General features: G+C 39.7%; 1 protein-coding gene across 2 annotated transcripts in view; it reads left to right on the top strand.

Moving 5' to 3' along the window:
• Positions 1-18,241, top strand: part of RALGAPA2 (Ral GTPase activating protein catalytic alpha subunit 2) — a 437,386-nt gene that overhangs the window by 184,233 nt on the left and 234,912 nt on the right. For both annotated transcript variants that reach the window (XM_019516125.1, XM_019516126.1), the window contains exons 18-23: positions 1,747-1,844; positions 4,119-4,206; positions 4,361-4,537; positions 14,937-15,130; positions 15,849-15,947; positions 16,283-16,438. In XM_019516125.1, coding sequence (XP_019371670.1) covers positions 1,747-1,844; positions 4,119-4,206; positions 4,361-4,537; positions 14,937-15,130; positions 15,849-15,947; positions 16,283-16,438 — 812 coding nt within the window. The remainder of the gene's footprint in view (positions 1-1,746; positions 1,845-4,118; positions 4,207-4,360; positions 4,538-14,936; positions 15,131-15,848; positions 15,948-16,282; positions 16,439-18,241) is intronic.

Genomic DNA, 18,241 nt, shown 5'->3' on the forward strand with positions numbered 1-18,241 from the left:
CCCCCCCCTCCGTCCCACCCCCCCAGCTTCTGGCCTGAGCCACTGCAAGCATAGACTAACCTGCAAAGATTGCATCAATTCAGTCTTTGGCATTTTGAATGTCTGTACTTACCCAAAAGGTTGAGCACCACTGATATAAAGGATTGATCAAATGGAATGCCAGCCATAATGCTTAGTCACTGTGCAAGGAGGTAAGCCTCAACTGGTGCCCTTTAGCCACCCTATCATCCTGTAGACAAGCAACACCCATAGCTATTCTTCTGGGGACTCCTGCTGCTGCCCTCCCTGCCCTCTGGCAGCCCCTCTAGAGGCGGCTCCCCTCGTGTTCTAAGCAGCTCTCTGCCACCTGTGGACAAGTAGCCCGGCAAACGTGGGACTGTGGAGCTACACTTTTCAACCTAGCTCATCCTCTCCCTCCCCACTCTAGGAAGGTGTCTTCAGTCATCAGCTTGTGAGACCCTGGAGAAGAAGCCTTAGCAGCAGAGTCGCCCTTGCCCCTCATGTGTAGACTGGAGCTGGGGAGAGGAAAGAGCAGTGCACATTGGAGTGACGTTATGCACCATTATTTGCAAGAGCACGAGCTAGCTTCTAGCTCAGTGATTTTCAGTGGTGCCACTAAATTCAGAAAAGTTATTGAGGCTAAAAAGGTTGAAAACCTCTGGTATAGAGGAAGCCATATCTTACAAAAATGTAGATGCAAAATCAGCTGTCTGTTTTGGGCAACAAGAGTGCATTTAGCTTACCCCAGGATTCATTTACATAGTGTAGCATGTTATTCGGCATCACTAAAAGGTGAAGTCTAAGTAAGTCATGCATGTTTATCATCCTATTTTAAATACATTTTTTAATTTAATTTTCCTAATTAGCGTGGTTTTCTTCTTACAGTTAACAAAAGTTATCACTGCATTGTTCTGTACTGGAATAGCATGGTAATGTTAATTTGAACTCTTGCCAGAGTTAGATGATATGATAGACACACAAGAATACTGTATTTTTTGATATTTCTGCACCTATTGGTGAATTGTAGATACTAACTTGTATGTATCAACTGTACTGGTAATCAGCAACTGTGGTGGAGAACAGTTAAGCAGACTTTCTTAACTACATTTATTAAATGGACACTGAACAAATGAGAGAGATTTGATTCCCTTGCTTAATTTATTTGACATCATTGGGTAGTCTGGTGGTATTTTACCTATTTTATGTTTGAAAAAGTATCTTCAGACAGGTCACATGAGTGAAAAAATACCAGGAATCTTGTATAACCACAGTATATAATGTTTGTTCTGTGGGGAGTATCATTTCATTTTTCACCTCTGACATACCAAAATATTTAGCAAGTATTAAATTTTTAGTTAATTTGTAAACATAAATTTGGTTTAAGATTGCATAAAACTACAGCAGATATATGTAACTGATGCTTTACTTCCTATTTCCAGTATCTAGCATTGTATTTACATTTTGTACATCACATCTAACATTCTATTGTAGTCCCATTTCTTCAGTGAGTTGCATTATTTGAGGGGATTCTCCGTATACTATGCACTTGCACCATATAAATGAATTAATAACAATCCTGCAATATAGTATGTCATAGTGGACCACTTCTTTGTAAATCCTGGAAAGATTCTAAAGACTCAAAAGTAAAGCATTTATAATTATTTTCCCATTTTCTCCACTTCCTTGAGTGCATGTATTTCTTCTTTGACACAGTTCCTTTTTACAATTTCAATATGTATTCCACAGGGAAAAAGACCGAGAGCACGCAGAATTTAAGTTCTTCAGACTTTAAATCTGTTCAAGAAAATAAGGGATATATGAAGAAAGAACATGAAGCCCAGCACGTAAGGCAGAAGTAGAGAAAGTGGTTATTGACAAGATTCATAAAACATTTGGAAAGAATAACAAAAATGTCAAGTGTTTGTTGATTCTATTCATAATATAGAAATTGGAATTAAACTTCTAGCTGTTAAATATATAAACTACCTTATTTTTGAATCTAAGACAAGTTTTTTTACCTTCCAGTCAGTCGGTGGCAGGGAGGTCATCTTATAATTGCATACAAAGTCTGGGGTTGGGGCTGGTGGCTGCTGTGGCTCTAACTCTGGTCTGGAGCCTGGGTCAGGGCCAGAGTCATACCCATAGCAGCTCCTGCCCCCACACCCTTTCTTGTCATTTACCCTCTTCAGCTTCTTTATGTACATATGAGTGCATAAAATATAAACAATCAGTTCATAACTCTCTTTATAAATAATTTATATTAGTTACATAGTACCAGAATAAATATCTGATGATTACACTTTGCACACTCAGCTCTGCATTTCAGAACTTTTTGTATGTCAGCTTTCTGATACACAGGCATTTTAAATGTTAATGCTACTTTTGAATAAACAGCACAAATAACAAATTGCAAATATTGGAGATATTTAGGGAAGGGCTAGTACAGTGCAACATGAAAGGGTTCAGTTTAAATCCCTAGTTCTTCTCCTCTTGTTGCCTGGCTTCACTTTGCAGTGGCGTCTTTAGCTATTCAGGAATAAATCCCAAGTACTTTGCAGGGAGGTAGATCCAGACCTGTGAGAAACATTGACCAGCAAATTGGGAGGGTGAGGATGAGGGAGTGGCTTGTGTTGCAAAATACTGACTATTAATTAACGATGCTGTTATCAGTTTCATATTCCCCACCCTTTTTTTTTTTGCAAACTGAAAATGAACTTCTCGCCGTTTTTGTTGCATATTATATGAACCAGTGCTGAACTCAACATTTTTTGTTTGCCAGATTTTTCTGACTGTTCCTCACCCTGGAATCAATGGGAAAAATAAAACTGAATAGAGTTTTCCAAAAAGTTCAGATAGCTGCATGATACTCAGAGATTACTTTCAATTCTATTCACTCCCAAACTAGTTCTAGTCGCAAGTTTTTGAAAGACAGTCCAGGCAAATGCAATCTTGTCTGTCCTGAGTGTGGATGTACTTTGATTTCCTAAGCCTGTGTAGGGAAAAAAGCATTTATAAGGCTTGGCCAATGGATCAGGAACTGTTACATTCTTCTAATATTTGGTTTATTTCCTTTTTAAAAATTAAGATAATTCATTGCAAACATAAAACAAAAATAATCAAAAACCCCACATCAATACATTTTAAATTTAGATTTTAACATCTACATAATCTAGGAAATTTAGAGCTAAGCTTTCCCTGGCAACTAAGTCTTCCATCCTTCTTCTATCCTATAAACATGGAGTTTTATTTCTCTTCATATAATTAATAATAATGGGCAAACTGACATACTGTTTTGCCACTATTTAGTTCTTTTTTTTCTTTTCTTTTTTCTTTCCTTATTTTTAAACACATAAAGACTGTATGGGAGTATAAGAAGTGTTGATTTTAAAGTTGGTCCACGATATTTAAAACCAAAGTCAATGGTGAGGGCCAGGGGTATATCATATTAGAATAGAAAATTACCTGAAGATGGCATCAGTGCCTAGCTTTTGAACGCTTTGGATCGAAGCAGAATCTGGAAAATGTCAATATTTTTGGAAATTATTTACTAATAAGTGCTGCTTATTGACTATGATGTTTCTGATATAAGACATTGGCATTATTATTTCAGGGTGTGCATGAGACTTTAGATATTGATCCATGATGATCCTTGTTACCATCCATTGGGTTGACTTTGTTGCCATAATTGGGAGGGACTTTTGTAAAAACACCCTTCAAGAGTACCCTCCTGATTTTCAGAAAAGGTGTGTGAAAGCCAAGCAAAGGTTTCAATAGGTGCCCCAAACACACTAAATAATAGAAACACGGAATGAATTTTTAAGACAACCCTATTTATATTATTCATTACTGTAGGGAAGTTTAAAGGTAGGGGAAAGTTTATAAGAAAATGAGTATAGGAACAAAACACATGCTAGAGTCCTTACCCTTGGCACTTTGAGGAAATTGCAAAGTCCAATACTTGCCTATAAATATCTTGACTAAGTTGTAATTAATCTACAGTAATATTCGTGTTTTAAATGATTTGCATCTTCATAAATGAAATCTGAATAGAATATAAAGCAGTTTTCAAATTAATAATAAGCTGAAAAGAATACAATTTGCTACTGTGTTCTCTGAAGGTTTTAGTGCGAAGGAGCAGCAGTCCAGCTGAATTGGATTTGAAAACAGACCTGCAGTCTCACAGAAGTCCCAAGGAAAGAGAAAAGAGTGAGTTTTAGGAAATTAGATACTTTATTCGGGGCCAATTTTAGTAATTTGTGATGACATGGTAGTTTGACTAATCAAAGATGCAGTACTGTTTACTGATTTTACAGTATATTTCTTGTAGTGCATGTGTCTTTCAAATCCCTGCTTACCTTAGGTGAAAGTTTTAGTAGTGACACATCCTTTGGCTACAATAACGAAGTAGACATCACCCTGCTTCCCTGGCAAACATGTGAAGAAGACCATGAAGTTAATACAACCACAGATGTTTGTGCTGATCCAGATGTACGTCATTGGCTGCAGCTTAGTCCTTCAGATGCTGCAAATTTAACAGGTACTTAATGTTCAGTAAAAAGTAATTAATTGATTATTTACTTTTATGTTTACAATGGAAACATATCTGATAGAAATTTTACTTCTCAATATGCTTGCATGCTGTTCTGTAGAACAGTATTTATTTTTAAAGTAGATGACAATGTCTGACATGAAATTTAAGCCTAGTGTCAAAGTTCTTTTTTTAATTTAAAATATTTTACCTATTTATAATGTCTCATTCTTAAGCTTGAAATTATATTAACAGTACCTTGTATACAGTACTAGTACTGATAAGGAAAGATGCTAACTTCTCCTCAAAGAATGCATGTTAACTGCCACCTTTCATTTCATCACAGTATATCTGATTCCCAAGACTAGACATAACAACTTTCAAAAAAAATGAAAAGCATTGTCACTAACCCAGCAAATATAGAGAGCAGGTAATGAAATGGGAGTCAAAGGGGGAAAAAAAAGAGAGAATAGAAGAAATGTCAGCATGGGTGACTGGTGCCTTCTGGCTCTCGCGGAGCATCAATTGCTGACTGCCGACAGAGGGGGGGTCCCCCAACAGCCAGTCACCAGGAGGAGAGCCAGTGGCAAACCAGAAATGCCGCCGGCACTTCTCAGGAGGTACACTGACTGGCACTACCCACTCCCTGGCTGGCGAGGGCCAATTTTAGGGGGGGCACATGCCCCCCTCCATGTCCACCCTGTGCGTCGCCTATGAATGTCAGACAATACTAATAAATAATAGAGAATAGCTACTTTCCAGGTTCTTTGTGACACTCTGAGGTCCCCTCTACACATTATAGGTATTGCACAATTAATTGGAGACCAGTGCAAAGTATCTGTCATACAATAAAAAGCTCCAACCAGCTATAAAGAAAATAGGTACTATATAACTGGTTCCTGTTGAGCCTTAATTTGCATGTGTAGCATGGTCTCCCCTACTGCTGGGAGCCCCATCAGCTGACAGGGCTCCCAGCCACACAAGTGTACAGTGGCCACAGTGAAACCCCCAAACCATAGGGATTGTGGCAGTTGGGATCCCCAGGGTCCGGGAGAGCACAGAACCCTTGGACTTAGGGGATGGTGGCTGCCATGATCCTGAGGGCTTGTGGGGAGGAGGGGTGTGAAACCCCTGGGTTGGGGAGGTTGCGACTGTTGTGACCCCTATGGCTCTGGGGTGCAGGAAACCCCTGGGGCCAGAGAATCACTGTAAGGCAAACCCTAGGAGTGTGGGTTGCGGAAAATCCCCTGGGCTAGAGGTTCACCAAAGGGGGAACCTGCACTCGGGGGGTGCAGGAAACCCCTGGGGCTGGAGGATCTCAGTGATCCTCTGGCCTTGGGGGTTTTCCTATACCCCCAGGGTAGGCACATCATCCTGCAGGAATCCTCTGGTCCCAGGGGTTTCCCCACATGCCAAGGATGGGGCATAGGCCCTGTGGTTATCCTCTGGCTTCAGGGGGTTCCCCATACCTCGGGTGGGATGGGATCGCTGCAACAGAGATCCTTTAGCCCTAGGGGTGTGTAGGGCACTTCTGTGGCTGGGCGCCCCTCAACTGGGGTGTGTGGCGCTCCCAGCTGTGGGAGCCTGCTTCTTGACAGTGCAGGGGAAGCTCGATCCTGGGCTCCCCCTGCACTGGCAATCAGGTGTGATGGGATCTAATGTACAATCCCACATTTGCACCTCCTGCCATGTACATGTGGCATGGCAGGAGCTGCAATTGTGTGAATTGCTCATTAGAGTCCATTGAGCCTTTATCTGCACATGCAGAGGGCCTGATTATCTTTTACTTTGAGCTATGGTAGCAATTAACTAGATAGTTTATCAAGAGAGAATTCAGGAATAGAAAATGTTTGCTCCTGTGAATCAGGTGGAGTTACCAGAAATTATGCTATATTTTTGTTACTCTGCCTGAATATGTATTTAGAAATGAAGGAAGAGTGAGTATTGCTGAGGAAGAGAGACAGCGTTGTAGGTCTGGAGTGGTGTTGTAGTTGTGGTGTTCCAGGAACTATATGACAGACAAGGATTTTTTGTAACAGCCTCTATGAGCGCATCCAGATGAGTGTACATGTGCAGGAGCACACATTTCCCATGGGAAAAATAGCAGCAGCACATATTAACCCGGGTGGGGTGGGGTAAGGGAAGTTGACGTCAGCACCTGTACTGGCCCCAGCAGCCTTACTTGGGGTCCTGGGGGCCTCCTGGGGCAGCAGCTGCACTGATCTCACTGCTTGGTGTCTAGCCTGTAGCCAGAGCATTGCTCTGGCTGGCCAGGCTCCATATTGGGTGGCACATACTGGTGCCACGTGTGCCGTGCCACATTTTTAACAGTGTTTTTTTTGACACTGAGATCTCCCATTGTCAAATTTTGGCACTGAGCTGTAAATTAGGAGTGCAGTGCCACAAACCACATGCGCATGCTCGTCGACGTGGGTTATGGGATCAACTGTACAGTTAGCAAAGCTAATGAGCAAGGTTTCAGGCATCCAGAGCCCGTTTTCAAATCTAAACCTAAGGTCTAAGCTTAGATCTGAGGAAGGGCACCTGATGCCCAAAACCTTGTATAACAGCTCACCCAACTGTACATTAGTCCAGTAAAACATAACGCAAAAATCCTTGCCATTTCCCAAAAAGTATTGTTTGAAAGCTAAGAAACTCTGTTTACTAGACTTAAAACTGGCACTAGCATGTGTGAAACTTGATACTGTTTAGAAGGGGTATTTTGTACTTGGTGTGCAAACTGTGTTTATAGATAATCCATGAGTTTTGATGGTCCATGTTAATATACAGTTGAAAAAAAATCTGTCTATGAATTCTCCATACTAAATGTTTATAAGGTAATAATATTTTGAACTTGCATTTAGACAGTGGTTAAATGATTAACAGCATTGTTATTTGGGGAGGGATTTTCAGAAATGCCTAAGTGATAGGAGCATTGTGTTTCAAATTTTAAAATTTCAAATTTCTTGGAGCTTTTCTAGCCAGGGACACTCAAGTGGATTATTTGAATTAACTAAAGGTGAAAGTGGATTGGATAAACCACCTTAAATCCCTGTTTGAACACACTTGACATAAATAGCCTTAATTTGATTTAGCTTAACTTTTCTAATTTTTACTCTGCAGACCAAAGCTCAGGCACTTTAGAAAATCTAGCTGATTATCTCTTTCAGTTTGCCAACTATTTAAATTTTAGATATGCAAATAAGGAGCATCTAATTAAAAATATTAACAAAAGTTGTTTTTATCTCTTTCAATTTAAATGTGTGGCTTTTGTCTTAGCTTGTTCTTTTCTTGAATATGTAGCTTAAGCCGAGAAGGGATGTAGAATAATAAATTTATATTGGAAAAATATTTAGAGGAACATTATGCAATCTTTTCAAATTATTTTCCTCAGGATATCATTTTAAAAAAATCAGTTGCACATAACATATACATGGGACACCCTGGTCTGGGGAATAGGCAAGAGGGATTGTGCTGCTGTTCCCTTTCCTCCATCTGGTCCAGGAGGGGAGGGAGTAATGGGGTAATGCTGCCAATTATTTCCCTGATGCTCAACTCCAGTCCCTAGGGACTGGGAGGACTGGAGCAGCCCTTGCTCCCCATGCCTTCCCCAGACTGGAATCACTTCTGTTTGGGGAATGTGCGGGGGGCAGGGCAGAGGAGGCAGTGGCAGGCTGAATGCCTGTACTGTTCTTTTTTGCATAATGGCAAAGGAGGCAGTTGTAAGCTGAATGCCTGTACTGTTCCTTTTCCTGGAAGGATTTCTGTTAAATTTCTGGGAAATTTCCACTGCTAAAAATGAACACCTGTTCACACCCCTAATCTCTAGTATTCTAGATATTATGAGGCTATTATATTAATTTTCCATTAATACAGTCTCTATAAAGGCAGCAATAATATAGTCCCTTTTTGATTTGTATCTGCTAAAACCTGGTATTCTGCACTGAAGGATTTGCAACTAGAAAAATTACTAGAAAAAGTTCTAAGCATCTTGATAGTTGTCTTTTTTTATAAAAATGTGAATGAAACTGGTTAATTTGTATATCATCTGGTACGGCATAAAAGGAAAAAGGTATGGCAAGTAACTGTACAAATCTGTTTCCAAAGATGTCTAAGAATATAGGAGTATCAACCTTATTGTTTTTATTTCCCATCTATTGTGCTTGTTCAAATAAAAACATCATTATCACTTTCCCAGATCACAGTTACTGAAGATTAGAAAGATATTATATATATTTTTTTTTATTGTCGTGTTTCTTTTTTTCCCTGCATGTACCTTCTGCAGTTTTTTCCCCTCAAGATTATTTTCCCAGGTTTAACCCTTTGGAGTCTTTATTTCCAAGCATTTTGTATTAATGATGAATAAGAAATGGGAATTATAGGCTCCTATTATTAAGCGAGATTTACAAAGTCAGGCTGCAGGATATGATTAATTGCAATTTAGTATTTATACTCTTTTACAATGCATGCATGTTTCATATCCTTGCTCCATTAGAGTTGGTAGCAATAGTTGTATTGACTTCAGTGGGATAGATTTACCTCTTATCTGTTGATGTTTGTTGAGAGTATTGTGTGTGTGCTCTAATGTTATGGAAGTCTCTGATGTCTTTTGGAGATGCATTAGAATATGTGCTTAATAAAAGTAACACCTTCAGGAAGCCATGTCCAAGTAAATTATATTTTCATTTTAATTATTATAATTTTGACATATTGGGGTATATCATTTATGATTATTTATTGTATTCTTTTCATTCTTTGTAAAGGTTCCTTTTTATCTAATATTTATAAGTCATTGATGTTAATAGTAATCTGGTAAAACAGGATTTTCTGGTAGGCTAATTTCTATGGAAAACTATATTGTTTCAGGGATATCTATTCCATATATTCAGTTCTTCTTTTAAACTCACTTATGCAATGAATCAGTGCAACCAGTTCAGTAGTTCAGGTTGTCATCTGTACAAAAGGAAGATTGTAATATAATATGTGTCAAGGATTATTAGCTAGCAAATTGGTAGCTTTCTTTCATACATAATACAAGAAAACTGTCCTTTGCACATGCAGAAGAAAACTAATTATGTAAAATAATCTGATGAGTAACGTAGACTAGAAGGGCAAATACTGAAATCAGGTTGTCATTATTCCACAGATTTGCTGTGTATAACTAACTTTCTAACTTTTAGAGAGTGTTGCCTTGCTTTAAATATTGACACCTAACTCTTAAATCCTATTTAGATTAGACACGCTAGAAAGCACCAGGTCCAATTAAAGGAGCTACCTTTAATTTGTATTGTCAGAAGTGAAGTGTCAGCCTTTGTGCAGAAAGGGGAGAGGATTTCACCTTCCTATCCTTACTGTATTTCAGGGCTAACTCTGACATTTGCAGTATTGTCTGTCAAGCTCTCTGGGCTGTACCTTTCTCACATCAGACCACAGCTTTCTTCAGCACTGCTAATCTCTGTCCCAAAATTATTGTTAGGGCTTCATTGCACAAGACATGTAGGATAATCTGACTGCTAATAATGCTTTGCAGCTCTTGTTGAGTCTGGAGGAGTAGGCAACATTTCAACATCCTTCCCTAAATTCACTCTGTCCAAATCATAGAATCCTAGCCCCACGGTTCACTTACTGTAAAGCTTCTGAGAGACTAAGTATGAAAGGGGAGCTTCTATTTCTCCTTCCAAGCATTCCACTATGGAGAATCCTGATTTGACTCCCCAATTTGTGTACAGTTAGGGAGAGGATGATTGGACTGTAATGTGATGTTGGTGTCACATGAGAACAATATTCAGAGTTGCAGTAAAAAGACACCACTAACTGAGGCTTTTCTTACAGTTTTCACATTATAATTTGAGTATTCAGCTTAATTTTATTTCAGTATTTAATGTTCTGGTTTCATAAAAAGGCTAGGTATATAATTAACATGGACCTTTCAGTATTTTTATTAAAATACTTCAGGGTTTGTATTGAATTGGGATATTACAATTTTGATAATTAGCTATAGCAATTTGGTCTTCATCCTTGTGCCTAATTGCCCATCCAAGGTAGCAATTTCACTTAGGGGCAGCGCACAGGTAGTTGTCTTTAATTTAGAGGACTTGTAAATGAAGTGTTAAGTGTATTTCTCAAGAGACACTGAAAACATAAGGAGATGAGGCTGAAAGCATTTATCCTAGACCAGGGGTGTCAACTTTACCTTGTGCCTTGGGCTGGATCTGGACCATAGATCTCCTTGCATGCTGAATCCATCCCAGGGCAAACAGCAGTGACAGCAGCTCCAGCATGGGGTGTGTGACATGTGGTGCAGCTCTGGCTCCCACCACATGCCCCATGCCAGAGCTGAAGCTACTACTGTATGCCCCATGGTGTGGCAACAGCTCTAGCTCTGGCCCTGGCACAGAGCATGGGGCATGTGCTTGAGGTTGCAATGGTCAAGAAGTTGGGGCCACAGCAGTGGTGATTGACAAATCTGCCAGAGGCCAACCAGGACTGTATTAGTCCTCACTTACCCCCTTGCTGCTGATCACTCCATACACCAGGCCCCCCCAGATTCTGCAGCAGGCCACATCTCCACCTTCTAGTGACTTGCTGGTAGCCCGCTAGGATGGATTAAGCAGCTCCATGGTCCATATGCTTGATACCCTTGTCCTAAACCAGCATTTCCCAACCGGTGTGCTGTCAGACATGAACAGGTGTGCCATGGAATTTTGGAAAAGTCACACAAATAAATAAATAATGAATGCTCTTTCCGTATGCTCTTGGGGGGACGTGGCTCCTGGCGGGGTGGGGCGGAGCTCCAGCCAGTGCCTCACGCCACCCCCCGCACTCCTGCAGAGCAGTTGCAGCGTGGGGCAGTGAGTGGTGGCAGCGGCCATATTATCTGTTGGGGAGAGGGGGCGAGTGCCATGATTTTTTTTTATTTATATGAATGTGTAATGGGATGTAAAAGGTTGGGAAACACTGTCCTACACTATTCAATGCAGTTCTTCTTGGACATGTTCTCAATCTTTTTAGACTCAAGGCACCCTTTCATAACCTTTCTGAATTCAGTGGCACCCCATTTCAAAAACCAGTTTATTATAGGGCTGACCTCCTTTTACCCTAGGGCACCATTAAAAGGATTTCATGATACCCCAGTTAAGAACCGCTGTTCTAGAATGTGGGTGTAGGTAACCTGCCAATGCATCAGCTGTGGAGTTGAACAATTCCTTTTCAAGTTTGGCTTCTGTTTGCTTCTGTGCTCTGCTCGTCAAGCCTTCCTCTTCCAGAAGCTCCAGCAGGAACATTCCAAGGAAGCATGTTGTTTCTCTCCTAAATCTTGAGGCAGATCTCGTAATAAATTTAAAAAAAAAAAAGGTTCAAGCACCTGTTCCAGAACCCTCGCACCCTCCGCCCCCTCTGCCAATCAAGTAGATTCCATTTAGGCCAAATCCTACTCCAGCTATTAGGTTCCTAAGTGGTTTTCCAAGGAGAAAACCTTCCCAAAATGGAGGATCTTCCACTCAGGTTTCCAGTTTATTCTGCTAGAAAACAAATGCCCTCTGCTCTTGAAGGATTCTCATGCTGTTCTATGTTCTTTGGCAGTGTATATGACTGCAATAAAAAGAAATTACTCCTAAGTACATAACAGAGAGACCTCCGAGTATCTTCACCCAAGTTTTTGCCAGTGACTCCTGCCTTCATCTGTCAGTCTTGTAGTAAACAATTATTTTGATGGGAGTCAATGAGAGCAGTAAGCTAATTACACCTTTGGCTCTTACCCCTCTTCTTTCAGTAGCCTTTGAAAACCTCCTCTTCATGAAACACTGTTACTGACAGACTATTACAATTCATTAAAACATTCATTTCCATGCTATATGTGCTCCACCCTCCTCCCCTGTCTGTTTTTAGGGACCCTTTTAAAAAAGGTGTTTTGAGCAGAGAAGTAGGTTTGCACTCTCTTCTCTCAGAGCTATAGAAAAAGTTCCTCTGCAACAAAGGAAGTTCATGTATTTTATTTCCTCGTGTCTACGAATAAAGGAAGTGGAAACTTGCCCTAGATATCAGACTGCTGAATGCTTTCATTTATTCAATAGGGTCCAGTATGATACTTAAAACTCCAGGTATTAGATCAGCTTTACAACTCTTGACCTTCAGGATGTTTGCTTTCCCATTGCCATTCATGATGTGTACCAATATTTCATATGGTTTGCAGTAGTTCCAAACCACTACCAGTACATAGTTTTACCCTGTTTGGTCTATCCATAGCACAACAGCATTCATTTTGCTTGATGTTATAATTTTAAACAACATCAAGTAAAATGAAAACGGACTTCAGAGAAGTTGCTCTTAAAAAAAAAAAAAAAAAAAAAAAAAGCCTACATATAATATCAGTTCACAAAGCTTGCATATAGGTCTTACCTGATTCATAAAATTTCCATTTATATCATGACAGACAATAAAAGGGCCAAGTTGCCTATAAAACAGGCAGATATGGGCACACTTGTTTTTCCTGTGCAAGAGAACAGTACAGCTATGGAATTCATGCATAAAGTGTTATGCTTACAGCAGTTCGCATGGCACGTCTGCAGCAGACATTGGCGTATTATCCTAGCAAGCTCTTTTCAACAAAACACAAATGGGAAATACATGATTCAATGATTCATTCAGTTTTCCAGGAAGGGGAAGTAAATCCATCAGTGTGCTTACTTGTGACTGACAGGAATAATTGAAGTTAAATTTTCTGTTCCAGAAAGGAGTTGAGTTCAAGATTTTTGTGAAATGTATTTATTATACTTTGGTCTCATGCTATATTATATGCTTATCCATCAATTCTTTTGCCTCCAAGAGAGCTCAGAGAGGTAAGATAGCCATATGTGTGAGACAGTATTGGTTTCTAGAGTTTACATTGGAGGACAGGTTGACAAACATATTACTTCCTCCAACAGCAGATGTGCTGACTCAAAATGAAGTGACTCTTCTTTCCAAACCATCCACCCTTTCATGTTCTCTGGGTGGATGTCAGAAATAATAAAAGTATATTCAGTGCCTAGTGTTCAGAGCATATTGTTCAACAGTAGAAAAGTTTGTTATGCAAAATGAAGGTGATTTGTGGCCTGGTATGAACATCATCGACTTGTACCTCTTCAAATCCTGACAGTTTGGGACTACCTTTTCTCTGTCAATACTTTAAGGTCCTGGACAGATGTACACACCCTATGAAGCATTCTGAAAATGGCTGAGCTACTTCAAAACTGATCCTGGATGGCACCACAATTTCATTGAAGCGCTTCATTTTGAAGAGCTTCCAGTTGCACGTGCATTCTTAAATGTAGTACAGCAAGGGGTTGCTTAGTTCTCTGGCATCCCACAGTGTTCTGTTCCTTTTTCCTCCCTCCCTACTCCCCACCCTGTTCAACCACTGAGCTCTCTCCTGTGCACTTGACCATCCTTGGCAATCCCTGGAGCCTGAGAAAACATAGAAGGAACCTTTCTCCACAGGCCCAGATCTCAGAGCCTCTTGGAGTCGATCCAAGGCTGGGGTGAGGGGCTGAGTGCCCATGTGCATGTACATGTGCAACCCAACCCAGCAGATCAGTCCATGGAGGAAGGAAGGGGCGGGGACTAGATCAAGGTCCCCGCAGTGAGGGTCAGTGCCGCAGAGGCAGGAACAGGGCTCGGTTGAGTGGGGCCATAGCCAGGTAGGACTTACCTGCTGGGGAGGCATGCCCCCAAATCATTTTTTCTCCCTCTGCCTTGATCTGCGTCCCCCCCACCCCCCTGCAGACTTACCTGCTGGGCAAGGGGGCAGGGGAGTTGCAGCGGCACACGGTAGATCTTGGGTTGCTTTTAAATGCCAAAGGTGATCTCCTACTTTAAAAAGTTGGAGACCGCTGCTGTAAAGCATGCTGCCACGTGCCATTGCAGTGATTTTGAAGTGCTGTAGTGAGGAGGTATGGCAGATGGCTGCAAATCTGTTGATAGCTTATGTTCTCTGAATTTGAAGTGTTCCAGATTGGAGTGGAATTCTGAGTTCTTCAACCATGCATCTGTTCATGGCCTAAGTATTTCACTTACCTCTGTTTCTGTTTGGTGAACTTTGCAGCCATTAGTACTTACCATCCATTTCTAGAGGATATTACTTTTTTTTTTTTTAAGCATCCAACCATGACAGATTTCTTTGAGGCTTGGTGAGGGTATTTCTCATTGTGAAACCTGTTCTTTAATGGGACCTTGATGTAGCTTTGGCAGATCTTCTGGAGCCCCTTTGGATTTAAGGCATCCTGATCTCTCCATATGTCCCTGTGAAAATCTCTTTGCTTGTACTTGTCACATTAGCTTATTTTCTATTACTGTTTACATTTTGTTGATCAAAAAAGAGACTACACATCCCATTTCTAACTAACATCAACTGCATGTTTTTATTCTGTAGACAGCAGTGAATTCCTTGCTGATGACTGCAGTATAATTGCTGGTGGAAACCTAATGGGTTGGCATCCTGATTCTGCTGCTGTATTATGGAGGAGGATCTTGGGAATCCTTGGAGATGTCAACAATATCCAGTCACCTAAAATCCATGCCAGAGTTTTTGGGTATCTCTATGAATTATGGAACAAACTAGCAAAGGTATTGTTTCTAATGCATACTTTTAATGTAAAGACAACAGTAATGTATTTGCTAAAAGTGTCATGATCTTTCTAGCTGCTCTCCCAGCTATGCAGTTGGTCCATTAAAAGATTTCACAAAAAACCTTTGCCCCTTGTACATTTTCGGAACCATCATTACTACTATAACACTTCAACACTACTGTAGAAAGATATTGTTTACAGTATATTCTTTTTTTAAAGTTCATTAACTAGTAAAATTACTTTTTGTTAGAATTTTCAAGGATTTTTGACCTCTCACTCCACTTGTTTAGAAGTACTATGATATTAACCACGAACAAGGCAATAATGTCTACTGTTACAGGGGAGGATGGTTTATTAAATCTTTTAAGAAATGTTTCCTTGAATTTTGTTCAGGCACACCTTAAAAGAGAGGTTCCTTTTTGATGACAGTAAGGATTTAAGATAATTTATTCTCAGTGAAATAGAAGCAATACAGTGAAAGTATAAAATCATTGTCTTAATACTGAATGTTAGTGTAGATTCTAAGAAAACACCTGTAAGATGATAATATATGCTTAATATATTTCCAGTTTTCCTGTTGAATTCAGCTTCAGTGGAAATTTGTATGTATTTGTAAAGGTGCTACTTCTGATAAAAAAGGCTGTGTTATAAATAATAGCTGTGTTACAATATTAGAGGATATTTTATTAATCTTCTACCTTTTTTTAAAAAATCAGATAAGGGACAATCTTGCTATAAGCGTGGATAACCAGTCTACTCCCTCTCCTCCTCTTTTAATTCCACCGCTCAGAATATTTGCCTCATGGTTGTTCAAGGTAAAGTAGTTTTAATTTCTACATGGAGTGGTATTTTCCTGGACATCTATATTGGTTCATAAATGTTTATCATGTTGTTATATTGTTTTTACACTATTTCTGCAATCCTGGTTCTAAACATATTAGAAAAATAATCATAGTCAATTGTTTACCTATGCTGATGTCTAGATTATAAAAAGAAGTCTATACTTGCAGTATTAAATACGTGGAATTAAAGCCTATTTTTGTAAATATAAATGCAGTATACAGCAAATAAATATACCTTGCTGGAAATACAGCGTTTATTTATTTAGCAAGTAAAAAGGCTGTAGTAATAAAATTATTCATCTTTTCAGGCAACAACCTTGCCAAATGAATATAAGGAAGGCAAACTTCAAGCATACAGGCTGATCTGTGCTATGATGACCAGGCGCCAAGATGTCCTGCCAAATTCTGATTTCCTAGTGCATTTTTATCTTGTGATGCACCTTGGCTTAACTAGTGAAGATCAGGTACAGGGTTGATTTTTCTTTCAAAAAGAGTTTAAGTTCCATTATTGTATTTTACATCATGTTTACTGTATTGTTTTGATGGGAAAGTGGACTATCATGTTTGAAGTGCATTTGGGAGGAAGAGGATCATGGTTATATAATAAAATACACTAAAGTGTGGACTTAAAGGTATGCCTGTGTTTTGTAGCCTAAACTGTTTTTCCCCCTCTCCATATGTTGTATATTTTGCTCCCCCTTTGTTCTCCTAAATGATTTTGTGTTCTCTGTCTGATAAACCTTTAAACTCCATCTGGTTTACCTATTTCAACAGAAAGCAATTGTTCTGAAATTCAGCTTATTTTAACCAGAGCAGCTTCCTTTTAGCTAAAGTAAAACTGGATGCATCTACACATGCACTTTATTACAGAGTAGACTAATTAGCTCTTCAGTAGAGTATCACTGTCTATATGTGTGCTGGTATTGGGGCACAGTAAACTAACTCTTCTGTAAGATAATACTGTCAGGGACAGTACTGTCTTACAGCGGAGTTATTGTGCTGAAATGCATGTGTAGACAGTGACCAAGCAGTGGCCAGACTCCTGGCTGCTGCCTAGCCCCACAGCTCTGCAGGTGTAGCACTGTTATGCCCCAGCCAGCCCCTCTGCTGCCGAACACTACTACCTGGAGCCTGGGCTGATCCCCATGCCCCCTGCCAGCCTGGGCCTGCTCTGCCTTAGGTCAGATTGCTGCTGTCCTGGGCATGCATGTAGGTGCTGCACCCAGAAGCAGTTTATTCTGGAGTTTGTTTTACCTTAATTTCACATGTAGATGCATGCACTGAGTTGTAAATTGATTAGTATGCTGTAAATCAAAATGGCTTCAATTAGAAGGAAATCACTAGTTAATTTAAGTTGACTGCTTGTCATTTGCATTATCTAGTGACACTGTATACAGTCTTTTCATAGTTTTAGATTAATAAGAGAGACTAGGAGAAGAAGACCCAATCTACCAGCATTTATCATTGTCATGTACATTTTACAAAGCTCCCCTTTGCTCCATTTATTCTGTTTGGGGCTCATAACACAACTGCTTATCAAACTTAGTATTATCTCTAATTATTTTTGCAGAGTTCTCTACTGTTTTATAGTCCACAGTTTGCTTTAATAAGCTATGCTCCTTGGCAGTCTGAATTTTCAGAGGCAAGGCAACTTTTGAGTTTGAAAAGATTGGTTGAACTGTAGCTGCTTGTGATTTGCCACTAAGACACATGAACATTGCTTTACATTGTCTAGAAACTCTGAAACAATGCTTCTCAACCTGTACTCACTCCATGGGGTTTTCATAAAACTTAGCAAGGACATTTATCCCATTTAGCATTACAAGCAGGGCATGACAGTTGCAATCTCCAAAGATAGAACCCACTTCTGCCATCCGTTGTTTAGATTCTTTACAGATTTGGGCAAGCATTGTTGCATTGATTTACACTCATCTCACATTTTACAGGTTATTTCCACAGATGTGGAAAGATCTTGAAACATACAGAGGTAAAATTCCATGCTGTGCCAAGGGAAAGGGTGAGATACAATGGCTTTAGCTTATCTTTGTGTCCTTCTAAACCTACGTTGCTCCAGGACCTCAGGAAGCCCCATGTATAATTTAGTAAGGGCAGTAATCAGTCAGAGAGAAGGATAAGATTAATAATACTGTGATGTTAGATGATGATTTTAGATAGGAAACTGGTATCGGAGCTATAATCTGCTTTTAACTTAAAGTTTTCTTTTTCCTTCACTTTAAAAAAAAAAAAAAAAAAAAAAAAAAAAAAAA

Source organism: Gavialis gangeticus, unplaced genomic scaffold (assembly GCF_001723915.1).
Source record: "Gavialis gangeticus isolate Ggan-Ray unplaced genomic scaffold, GavGan_comp1, whole genome shotgun sequence".
Lineage (NCBI taxonomy): Eukaryota > Metazoa > Chordata > Crocodylia > Gavialidae > Gavialis > Gavialis gangeticus.